The sequence below is a fragment of the Diachasma alloeum genome, unplaced genomic scaffold (assembly GCF_001412515.2).
Source record: "Diachasma alloeum isolate Michigan unplaced genomic scaffold, Dall2.0 Dall_scaffold_00611, whole genome shotgun sequence".
NCBI lineage: Eukaryota > Metazoa > Arthropoda > Insecta > Hymenoptera > Braconidae > Diachasma > Diachasma alloeum.
In genome coordinates this window covers 78,270-89,614 of record NW_021680743.1, presented here as the reverse complement: position 1 = coordinate 89,614, position 11,345 = coordinate 78,270, and the positions used below count along the sequence as shown (strand labels likewise).

The 11,345-nt window shown below is 42.3% G+C and overlaps 1 protein-coding gene across 1 annotated transcript; it reads left to right on the top strand.

Moving 5' to 3' along the window:
- The first annotated feature begins 4,127 nt into the window (after positions 1 to 4,127).
- LOC107043679 lies at positions 4,128 to 5,531 on the top strand. Its single transcript, XM_015265262.1, has 4 exons — positions 4,128 to 4,523; positions 5,022 to 5,072; positions 5,152 to 5,372; positions 5,454 to 5,531. The coding sequence occupies exons 1-3, from the start codon at positions 4,220 to 4,222 to the stop codon at positions 5,262 to 5,264; spliced, it is 468 nt and encodes a 155-aa protein (XP_015120748.1). The 5' UTR covers positions 4,128 to 4,219; the 3' UTR covers positions 5,265 to 5,372; positions 5,454 to 5,531.
- Positions 5,532 to 11,345: the final 5,814 nt, after the last annotated feature.

The following is an 11,345-nucleotide window of genomic DNA, read 5'->3' as shown; positions in this document are numbered from 1 at the left end:
TCATTAACAGTCAAACGAATAATTTCCCAAGAAATTTCTAATTTTCTTATTTTTCGTGAGAAGGGGGGGGGGAGACAGCGAGAATAAATCTGATTTTTAATGCTCAATTCAAATGACCGAACAACCGTTGAGACACACTTTGGGACACACCGTTGAGACACATTAATCAAAAAATTCCGGTTGTCTTAATTAATACAGACTCAGAATGAACGAAGGTGAGATAAAATGGAAAGCCGGGGTAAAACAGGTATAATAGCTGATTATTTAGGGGTTTTGAGCCCATGATTGCCTCATCAGCATCACAGACTAGCTCGAACACCTCGCTGCGCTAAATGCGGTGTGCTTCACTTTGCCCTAACTCTTTTCGAAGTGACTTCCCCGTTCGCCCTGTTCCTCATTGGGTGCCGTCGATTTTTGGGGACAGGACGAATTTCGTATTTGCATCGTGGGTACAGACAATTGAAATTTTTTTTAGTTAATGCGATAGCTATGGGCGTGATGTCGTTGGTCAGATGCCATACCACAGAGTCGAAGGGCGAATGTACCACATTTGGACCACTAGTAGGCCTCCACTACCACAAGACTATCTACAACTACACCAAATGATTCAGGGAGACCAATGGAGGAATTTATTAATGTATAATCACGGCCGGGTGAGTTTGACTTCTATCACAGCGGATGATGGCCGAAGTGCTGTGATCTTCGGGGATCCTATCTTTGCAAGTATAGTCCCAGAGATACGCACTTTGGACATAAGTGTGACTTCTCTGGTGACTCCAAATATTGGAAATACTCAAAGCACTTGGACTGTAACCGCCGTTTATGCAGAAAGGGTGAGGAGATATTGTCAGTACAGTCTTACTCCGAAAGCTTCAAAATTATTGGATAGTTTCTGACAGCTTCATTCCAAAAAATGAAAGTTCCAAATTTCCAGGCTTAAAATCTCAAGTATGCAGACATCTTTTTTCTGCAGAACATGATCCAATTGTTTATTTGGAGAGACGTTTAAAAGAAATATTCGATTAATTCTGAACGTCGAGTGGTTTTCACTTAGGAGTTCAACCAATAGAATCTCTTTGCATTCGACGTTGTTTTGTATAGCATAAAGTCAAAGTAACCAGTCAGTTCCATTGGATTTCAGGAGAGGGGAGATTTGGATTTGAGTGGAGATTCCATAAAACTGGGGTATCCTACGAAAGGGACGGATCAGTCACTTTGCCTGTACACGGTTTTATACAGATAATTTGATTTTTCAATTTTTTAAATTGGACTCCGTTATCTATAGAAACAGAAAAAATTCTGTGAAGGATGATTCTGGCCAAAATTTTGAGAGGAAAGATAGTCTCTCGAATAGCTCTCTAGCCTAAAAATTAGTTGGGTATTTCTCTCATGGCAGATCTCCACTCATTCTTTCATTTCCATACCGGAAATTACTCCATAGTTTTGAAGCTCCCTGATAGTAATCTGATTTCTTTGAGCAAGAGAAGACAAATAATGAATCTTTTCACGGAAATTTTCAACAGTTGATCTATTTAATTTCATACAATGTGCCACAAACTTATTTTTTCTCCATTTCAATAAATTATTGCACTTGTCCTTTTAATGGTCGTTACCTGTGATGCTGCAATAAATTTGAAGATATATGTGACCGTCCACATGAAAAGGGCCCATGTTGTCGACATGGAGTTATGAGTACTCCAATATTATCGATAACATTCTGCACATTTTACGCCCAAAACTACTCTGATAGCGCAAAAAATTACGTCACTGAAGAAGATTAAAGAAATAATTTAACATTGGTTTAAATGGGAGTTGCGAAAACAAAAACGTGAATATCTCGCTAACTAGGATCGACAACATGGGCCCTTTTCATATAGACAGCCACATATGTTCAATGTTTCATCTTAAATCACTCTGCAGGCATTGACTTTCGGATGGTGTCTTCTTGAGGAATTGTCGTTGGAGATAATTCGTGATGTTGTGGGTTCCATAAAAAGAGAGTTACTTCCCACTGTAAATCCACGTACAATTCATACCAACTTCGATCAGCGATTTCTCAACAGCATTTCTGCCGTTTGGCCTGAAGCTGAAATAAGATCGACTTTCCCACACGTTTGCACGGTGAATATCATTCAGGTACTCCGCACTGAAAGAAAAAAGTACTCAAAAAAACTTCTCAAACAAGTCTTGCTCAGACCTGAAAAAACTCAAGTTACAAAAAAATAATCTTTGATCCACAAATATTTCCTAAAGATGGGAATTTATCAATGAATATACATATATATATTTTTTTAATGAATTAAAAAAAATTTTTTTTCCATAAATTACAAGATTGATATCGTCATGATTATTTTATCTCTGAATTCATTCCTCAGATATGTGATTGGTGAATCGCCCAAACGGAAAATTATTGTCTCTTGGTTTGCATACAATAAATATTTTCCAGGAGCAAAATACGTATGAGAGTATTTAATAACAAGGAAGAAGCGATAGAAATAATAATTCTCGTTTCTACAGAGAATACAAATTTCATGACTTGTGCGTCAAGCCACTCGTGATTTCACACACTCGATGAAAAATATTGTTCGATACTATTGCTTAAAGTGTTTTTTTGACTCGTAGTCGGCACCTACTCGTTTCAAAACCCTTTACGCACTAGTATCGAAAACTACTATTCCTGAACAACCAAAACTATTTTTACGACAAAAATATTCTCAAGAAAATTTTCAAACAGTCAGCACTAGATTATATTTTTTGGTAATTTTCAACGTGCGAATATTTGGTTCGAACAAGACTTGTTTGAGAAAATATTTCTTTTTTCTCTCAGCGAACTGTGCAATGAAATGCTGTTACCAGCGTATCGAGGAGAACTTGCATTCCAACTGCTCAAGTAATTTCAACCATTTTTTTTCCAGACCTTTTTCCAACAAGTTCAGATTCACCGGGAAATCAATCTTGATGATGTCCAACACCGCAAAATTCTGAAGAAGCCGATCTTGCTCCTCACAATCTCATCTCAGGCCAAGCCACTGATATTTCAGGCTATAAGAGAGAGCTTGACGCGCCAGAATTACAACATGTTTGGGCCTCTGTTGGAGTGGTATGCTCCGGTTTTCATGAGTCAAGAAAATCGGCCTTTGACAAATTTCTTCAACAGAGAGGAATTATTTTCTGACACATATGTCCGTCTGAGTGAAGCCATTTTTGCTAACGTGCATCTCAATCATCGTCCTGATTTTTGGGTTTTTTATCGTGAGTGACCATTATTATTAAATTCTCTAGGCTATTTTTCTTATGCTTTAGTCTCATTTTGCAAAAAAAAAGTAAAAACTGTTGTAATCATAACACTTTTAAACTGTGGAGATTTTCGCATCCCAAACGTCATAATGACTCTTTACTATTTATTGGAAAATATTTACATGTATTCAGTATGTATTGCCCCTTCAGTCAATTATCACGATTTTTTCTTCGTTCAGTTTCTTTAAGATTAATAATTGGATAGATGTGAAGATCGGTATTTGAATTCGATATCTCTCAATCGGATCAGTATTTATGTAAAGTTACCAGACTGTTTTATTCAGAAAATGTTCGAAAAAGAACATCTACTGCGGATTTTCTCCACAATACTTCTTAATTTTTTCACATTAAGAATCATTGGGTTCTCAAAATAACTTCTGTTGGGCTCTTAAATTAAGAACGATGGGGGGGGCGGAGGTTTAAGGATCGAAGGGTGAAGATAATTTGAAAAGACCAAGATGTCAGTTCACGAACCCCAAGGTTTTTATTACAAGAACCCAAAAGTATCGAATTCCGCAGACAAGGGTGGTTGGAATCAGAGAAAACATGTCTTAATTTAGATACAATTGGTACTCAATATCAGTAAAAATAACTACGAACAGTAAATTTTTTGTTCGATTACGAAAGAAAAATCTCCTAGAATAAACGAAAATTTAATTAAAGCCAGGACTTTTTGCTCTGTATATGTGAATACTACAGAGTACTAAAATCTAGAGATTTCTACTGGAAATTACAAATTGTTTTTCTCTGTGCATACCTTGGCTGTACCATGTTTTCAGGTGCAGCTTTGAAAATCCTCAGTGATGCATATGAAGATCTCCACATCTTAATGTCAGGAGACGTCAACAGAATTAGCAATCTTTCAAGGACTCCACAAGTTCGGTGCTGTATCAAGGCATCATCCCTCCATCGGTTATTTGAAATGGCCCATCAACGTACTCCATCGTATGACAGAATGTTGTACGTCGCAGTTAACTGTGGGAACCATTTCGTTGACAACCACATGTTCCAAGGGCATCATATAAGAGGCCCCACATTCATGGCATTACCACCCGAAGCAGGTGGAAATGCTGTAACCTGCGACAGAGAACTTATTGGTCGTCCACCACAACTTCAGCTGTTTCTGGAGCTCGATTTCGATGAGCGACCTCGTAGACAGCACCAGCAGTATCTGCCACCAAATGCGGCGGACGATGAGATTATGAATATGCAAAACGAGGACAATGGTGAGTGTACACTCTTCATCATGTACGTGATTACCATTAGAGTCCTTCAGTAGAACTGATGCGTTGAATACATATTTCGATCTTAAAATAGCACGCCTTTCATCCTTATAATGTCGCAATTTTTTTGGAAATAATTGTTATGGACAAGCCTCTGAGAATTGAAAAATCGAAAATGTACAAAGCGATCATATAAGTTATGTCCGGGATTTTACAAAAAATAACTGGACATAAAAATCCAAATTATAATTCGTCTTTTCATTCATGTTGAGAACAAGAAGAGAGAGTCAGATGAAATGAATGAGAATGAATATTCAACTTTTTGGTTTTTCAGCGAATCAGTTTTTAGAAATTGTAATATTCATAGAGAATGAAACCTGCAATTGGATTTGAGGAAAAAATAATTCCATCCATAATCTCTCGGAATTTGGAACTGAAATACTGACCGAATGCACAGTCATAGAATGATAAAACCCACTGTATGCATTATTTTCTCCACAGGAGCAGTAGAGGCGGAAGCCGTAGCAAATAATGCCGATGAAGAAGCGGAAGGTAAGGAAACTCATGGATGGATATTGATTGAAAGCGGGATGTGGAGTATAACAATTTATTTTTTGTGTTCGGATCCAAGACGCAACAATCCATACGCAACACAATGCACCCGGTGTCGTCAGGGGGACCTGGAAGTCGTTGCGAGTCCTTGCAATCACCTATGTTTATGCCGATCATGCGAGACCTCGATAAATGACAATCCTCAAATTGGTGGATGGATGCTGCCATCGCAGTGCCCTCAGCGTCACCTCAGAGCTCAGAGCTTCCGCAGAGTGTATTTACCATCCTCTACTGACCCAGGTAACGTAATCATCTGACTCACCTTCATTTCATGCAGATTCTCTTCCTTTGGCTTTGGCTGTACTTCATACTGTCAAACAGGATCTTGACCCCACCGCTGTTTCCAACGTGCGGTTCTTGAGGAAATCAGGGAATCGTGCTGGCGCAGCCGCTTCTACCAGTGGCACAGGTGCGACTGTGACTCGCTCACGGGTGTCCATTGGCGTTAAACTCACCTCCCCAGGCTTACTACGCAACATCATCGACGCCAAGAGGGCGAGAGGCAAAGTTTCGTTCTCGGATATTGATCACGCCACCCTTACTGCCTTGTCTACCCCCGTCAGTGCGACTGGTGAGGATTTCCAAGTCAACATCGCCGAGCTGATCCCTTCAAAGGTCTATCGACTCTTGGGCATGGCCAGAGCAGTTCTCAAGCGCTCTGGTTTCAGATACATTTGGGTAAGGAATGAGGTTGTCTTTGCAAAGTTCAAAGAGGGTGATCTGGTGTATACCATCAACTCCCATGCTGACATCGACAGAATTACCAGTCTCCATTCCACTCCTAGCTCCTGACCCCTTAACCCTACCCCAGCAACATTCCTTCAGCGACAACGACCGGCCCCTCTCCTTGGCCCCGTGATCTCCTCGACCCTCCCGATTCCTGACTCGTCCTCCAACCCCCTCCTGAGATCTTCCCCTGTCGACCAATTCCACGCCTGCTGCCTCAATGTCAATTCCCTTCGCTGTCGTCTGGATACCATCAAAAGTTTCCTCCACTCTCAGCCCTTAACTTACCACATCATTGTCATCATTGAATCTTGGCTGTCACCCTCTGTTCCGAGCCCTGTACTGAATATTCCCAACTACAGTCTCCTGAGATGTGATCGTAATGTGAATGGTGGCGGTGTTGCCATCTACTACCATGCCTCCGTAAATGCCTCGGTCATCTCCTTCTCTACCTCTGTCTGGACAGAGCCCCCCGGACATGTTGAGTATCTCTTCTGTGAGGTTTTGGTGCCAAATTCCTCTCCGATCTTTGTTGCTGCTATCTACAGGCCACCACACTCCCCCTTTTATGTTCCTGTCAACTTCACGGAGCTCTTGTCTACCTTCTTGAATGGCTACTCCCATAAGATCATCATGGGTGACTTCAATGCTGATCAATTGTCTGAGCGTGCTGATGCTGTATATATTCGTACTCTAATGAGTGATCTCTCCCTGAAACTGGTTGACAACGGTATAACCCACACTACTCTCATGTCTTCAACATGGCTGGATCTTTGTCTCACGGATGAGTGTGACTCTATCACTGGCTGGTTTTCCTCGGAAGCCCCTATGGCTGCTGGGCATCACCTCATCTCTGCCTCCATATCAATCAATGGGTGCAAACCATGGGCCACCACTATCTCTACCCGCCAGCTATCAGCTCTTCAACGAGTTGATGTCGTTGGGGACTTTGAGAGCACGCTCCAGAGTGCCCTCGCCTCCGACTTCGGCACCGATGATCTTGCCGCGACCTTCACTAATGTCTTCCTGGCACTAGTCGAAGCCCATGCCCCTCTGCGTCAGGTGAAGGTGAATACCATCAAGACTGCCCCCTGGCTCTCTGATGACCTCAGGCTGTCTGATAAGCATATGCAACATCTCTACAGACGATTCAAGCGGAATCGCTCTCAGGAGAGGCTGGTTGATTTCCGTCTGGCTAGAAGTCTGCATCAATCCCTGCTCTTGAAGGCTCGCGTCAAGTACTACCACACTCGCTTATCTGGACTCACGGGCGCATCACTGTGGAGAGAGCTACGCAGCCTTGTGCTGACAGCTGGTTCGTCCAAAAGCANTGCTCTTGAAGGCTCGCGTCAAGTACTACCACACTCGCTTATCTGGACTCACGGGCGCATCACTGTGGAGAGAGCTACGCAGCCTTGCGCTGACAGCTGGTTCGTCCAAAAGCCTCACCATCTCAACTGACGTTCTCAACGCCCATTTTTCTGCCGTTTCAACTGTATCTTCTGAGGATCCGCTGCTGCCGCCATTAAGAACTGTCTTCACTGATGCATCGTTCTCCTTCTCGCAGGTGAGCTGGCTTGACATCAAGACTGTTATCTCATCCATCAAATCCGATGCAGTCGGCGCAGACTGCATTTCCAGAAAGATGATTTTAAACACCCTGCCAGCCCTGGTTGAGAGTCACATCTCTCTCTTCAATCGTTCGTTGCTAGATAGTGTCTTCCCTGCAGCTTGGAAGCGGGCCATCATTGTCCCAGTGTGCAAAGTGAGTTCTCCTAAGTCACCGACAGACTATCGTCCTATTGCTCTCCTGCCCTTCCTTGCGAAAGTTCTCGAGCGTCTGGCCTTCAAGCAACTGTCTCTACATCTCCAAACGCACGACTTGTTGAGTCCTCGCCAATGTGGATTCAGATCCGGCCACAGCACACAGACAGCCCTGCTTAGGCTCATGAATGACGTGAGACGTGACGTAGAAGAGCGGAAAATAACTGTCTTGGTACTCTTTGAGTTCTCAAAAGCGTTCGACACTGTCTCTCATCCAATACTCCTGACCAAATTAGGCACTCTGGGACTCTCGATTGTCGGCCGCTCCCAGGCGGTGAAAGACGAGAATGGACTCTCTGCTTTCTGCAACACCAATGCAGGAGTGCCTCAAGGATCCATCCTTGGTCCTCTCCTCTTCTCACTCTTCATCAACGACATTGGCGACTCCATTCATGAGGCGCAGCACCTCCTTTATGCGGATGATCTCCAAATTTACTTGAGCTGTGAACCATCGGAACTACACATGTGTATTCAATGTCTTAATGCTGACATCTCCCGGATTCAACGCTGGGCTGCGGCTAATCTACTCCAGCTCAACGTAAATAAAACCAAGGCCATCATCATGGGTGCAAGGCGCTACATCAATGCTATTGACGTACCTGCCCTGCCGCAGCTTGGTTGTCAAGGTTCTGCCATTGAGATAGTAAGCAGTGTCAGGAATTTGGGAGTTTTCATCAACAGTAAGTTGACCTTTGCTTCCCATATACAACGTGTGGGCTCCAAGATCAACACTGCCCTCTACCAACTCTACAGTCTGCGTGATTACACTGATGCTCCACTGCGTAAGATGCTGGCGAATGCCCTTATTTTTCCCCACATTTTTTACTGTCTTGCAGTTCTGCAAGGTATGGGCTCAGTACGGGACCTGCAACTCCAGCGCATGATCAATAGAGCTGTGACGTTTGTGACAGGCCTTCCTCGAGATGCGCCGATTTCGGAAGCTCGGCGGAGTCTGGGCTGGCTCTCTATCTCTGGGTACAGAACGGTAGCCATAGCCTCCGTAATGTATCAGGTACAGAGCACTGATACCCCGCCGTATCTTGCTGACCTCTTTGCTGTCTACACGTCTACCAGACCCGGCGACAGGCACTGGTACAGCTCGCCCTGGTTGTGCCCAACTATCGCACCGATTCCTACAAAGCAGCACTGGCTGTTGCTGGTCCGGAGACCTGGAATAGCATCCCTGTCAACATCCGAGAACTCACGTCACCCACGTCCTTCAAGGGGCACTTGAAGCGCTGGCTCCTCGACAATGAGCAGCACGGCTGAACGGCTCATCCTGAACTTTTCTATGTTTTCGGTCTCTTTTTAATCTGTACCGTTCAGATCGCAATGTTCATCTTGTTTTTTCTTCTTCTTCTTCTTCTTCTTCTTCTTCTTCTATTCCAAATGGCATTATTCCCTAACTTCGGTAGGGGCAAGTGCCAATTCCCCTTTCTCTCTCTCTCCTTGTTTTCTCACCACTCAGATCATTCTCTCTTCTCCCCATTTATCATCTCAATGTCTTGAGATTCCTCTACATACTATCCCTTTTACACCAGTTTGACAACTTTAATTACTCCTTTCAACTTCCTTTCCGTGGCATCTTTCAAATTTTAGACTGCCTTTACCGTCTTTTTTTTTAAATTGTTTTCTCGAGCTCTATTCTGCCTAACTACTCCAACAACCCTTGTAAGAGCGACGTCCCTCTCACTTTTCCCGTACGGCATGGTTTCAGGCACTATTTCCTTTACACTTTCTATTATTCGTACAAGAAAAGAGCAAAAATTTGCTTCTCCTCTCTCCCTCGGCTTTATTCATTTCTTTAGAATGAGGGAAAGATTAGAGTATTCGTTCAGATCCCTATTACCTATAGATCACGTCGTTTTACAGATTCTCCGTTTGATTGGCGTTGCCAGGTCTGCATAGATGGAGTCATAAGTTACATGGGACAGACATGTCGCCACTTATACCTGTGGGAAGGATGTGTTGATCGCCTACAAGCGCAGAGTAGACTACGAGGTGGGAAAATAAGATGTCCCTATTGTAAACAAGTAGGGCTGATGGTAAAGGTTCATATTCCACGTCGAACCAATTGAAGAGTCCCCTCCTCGTGACCCGACTGATCCACTGGTTCCATTCAGCATATTTTTGTTATTTGTAGAATATACAATGTAATTTTCCGTACGATTTTCAATGTTGGAAGGATGTATAACTAAAATACAAGCAAAACATAGGAGCGATTGTGAGAATTTTATAAATACAATCATTGAAGAACAAAAGAAATAGAAATTGAATTTCATGTAAGAAAAAAAATGATTCGAACTGCAACTTCCTAGTATTGGTCGATCCTATTAGCAACGCCTGGCATGGTAATGCTAAGAACTTCTCACAGGAAAAAACACCCCTGGAATGATGGATGATTTCGACAGCGGAAATCAATTTTCAGCCTGATGCTCTCCTGACGAGCATGATGAGTAAATAGGGTTGAGATTTTATGTTAGTTGTTGACAGAGTCAGCCTTGTTGTGACATTCAACAAACATGCATTAACGAAAAAATTGAATGTGAAAACAAACATCAGTTTGCAAAGCAAAGTGTAAATTGTAGTGAGTCAATATGACCACTCTCACTAGCTTTTAGTGTATTTGGAAAAAAAACGAAAATAATGTCGTATACGGATATTTAAATACTATAATAAATTGTGTAGAGGATTCAATAATGAACGAAAAACAAAGAATCCAAAAATTAAACTGTTTCCTCAGTCATTTATTTGCCATTTTACAGTACAATAAATAATTTTACAGTACAAGTAAGTCAAGTGTTTGAGAGACAACTAATCCATAACAACGTATCAGAGAATGGACAAGGCTGAAGGTATCTTCCAAACATTAGTTTTCCTCATTAGAGTTAAGGCCCGGTTGGATGGATTTTTGCCCGACACGTCCCTAGAAAATTCCCCAGAAAATTGTCAAAAAAAACCATTTTCCGTTTCCACTAATTACGACCGTATGGTTACATAAATTGTTTGTTTAATCCCAGAATATTTGGTTGGAAGGGTTGAATTGTGAAATAAATTCAACACAAGTGCTTAAGAGAGCACACAAACACTTTTATTCAAAATACTTCAACTTCAGACTTTAAACTTTGCACTACAAAAAAAATGAATTTAATAAACTCTAGAAAAACTCTACTGAAAAACTATTTGAAGAGAGAAGCTGGAAGCTGAAGGCTTCGCCACCAATTTCCACGATGGAACTGACTTAAACTTAAACTTAACTCCAAAGGTTGGGTCCAGCAACCCCACTGGACCAAAAGTTGCGCGCGCAATCTTGGCCCAGGGGAGAGGGAAAAGTGAAACTCAAGGAAAAGCGGGGAAATAAAAAAAAGGGGAAGAAGGGGAGCGTGTGACGTCGTGAAACTTCGTCGCGAAGGGTCTCAGGCCCTCAGCCTAGCGAAACAATGAACAATGGAGAGCCCACACGTGTTAGTCACGTGAAACAGAGAACCTTTCGAAATAACCAGAACTGAGATTTTACGACATGGGACCGTAACCGTTAAATTTATTTTCTTCTCTAAATTTTGGATTTTCCAGGAAAGTGTTTACTCAACGAGAATTTGCGAGGGTTGTAAATTATAAGAACAAAACTCAAGTATTTGACATTTACTATTTCCGTAACGGTTT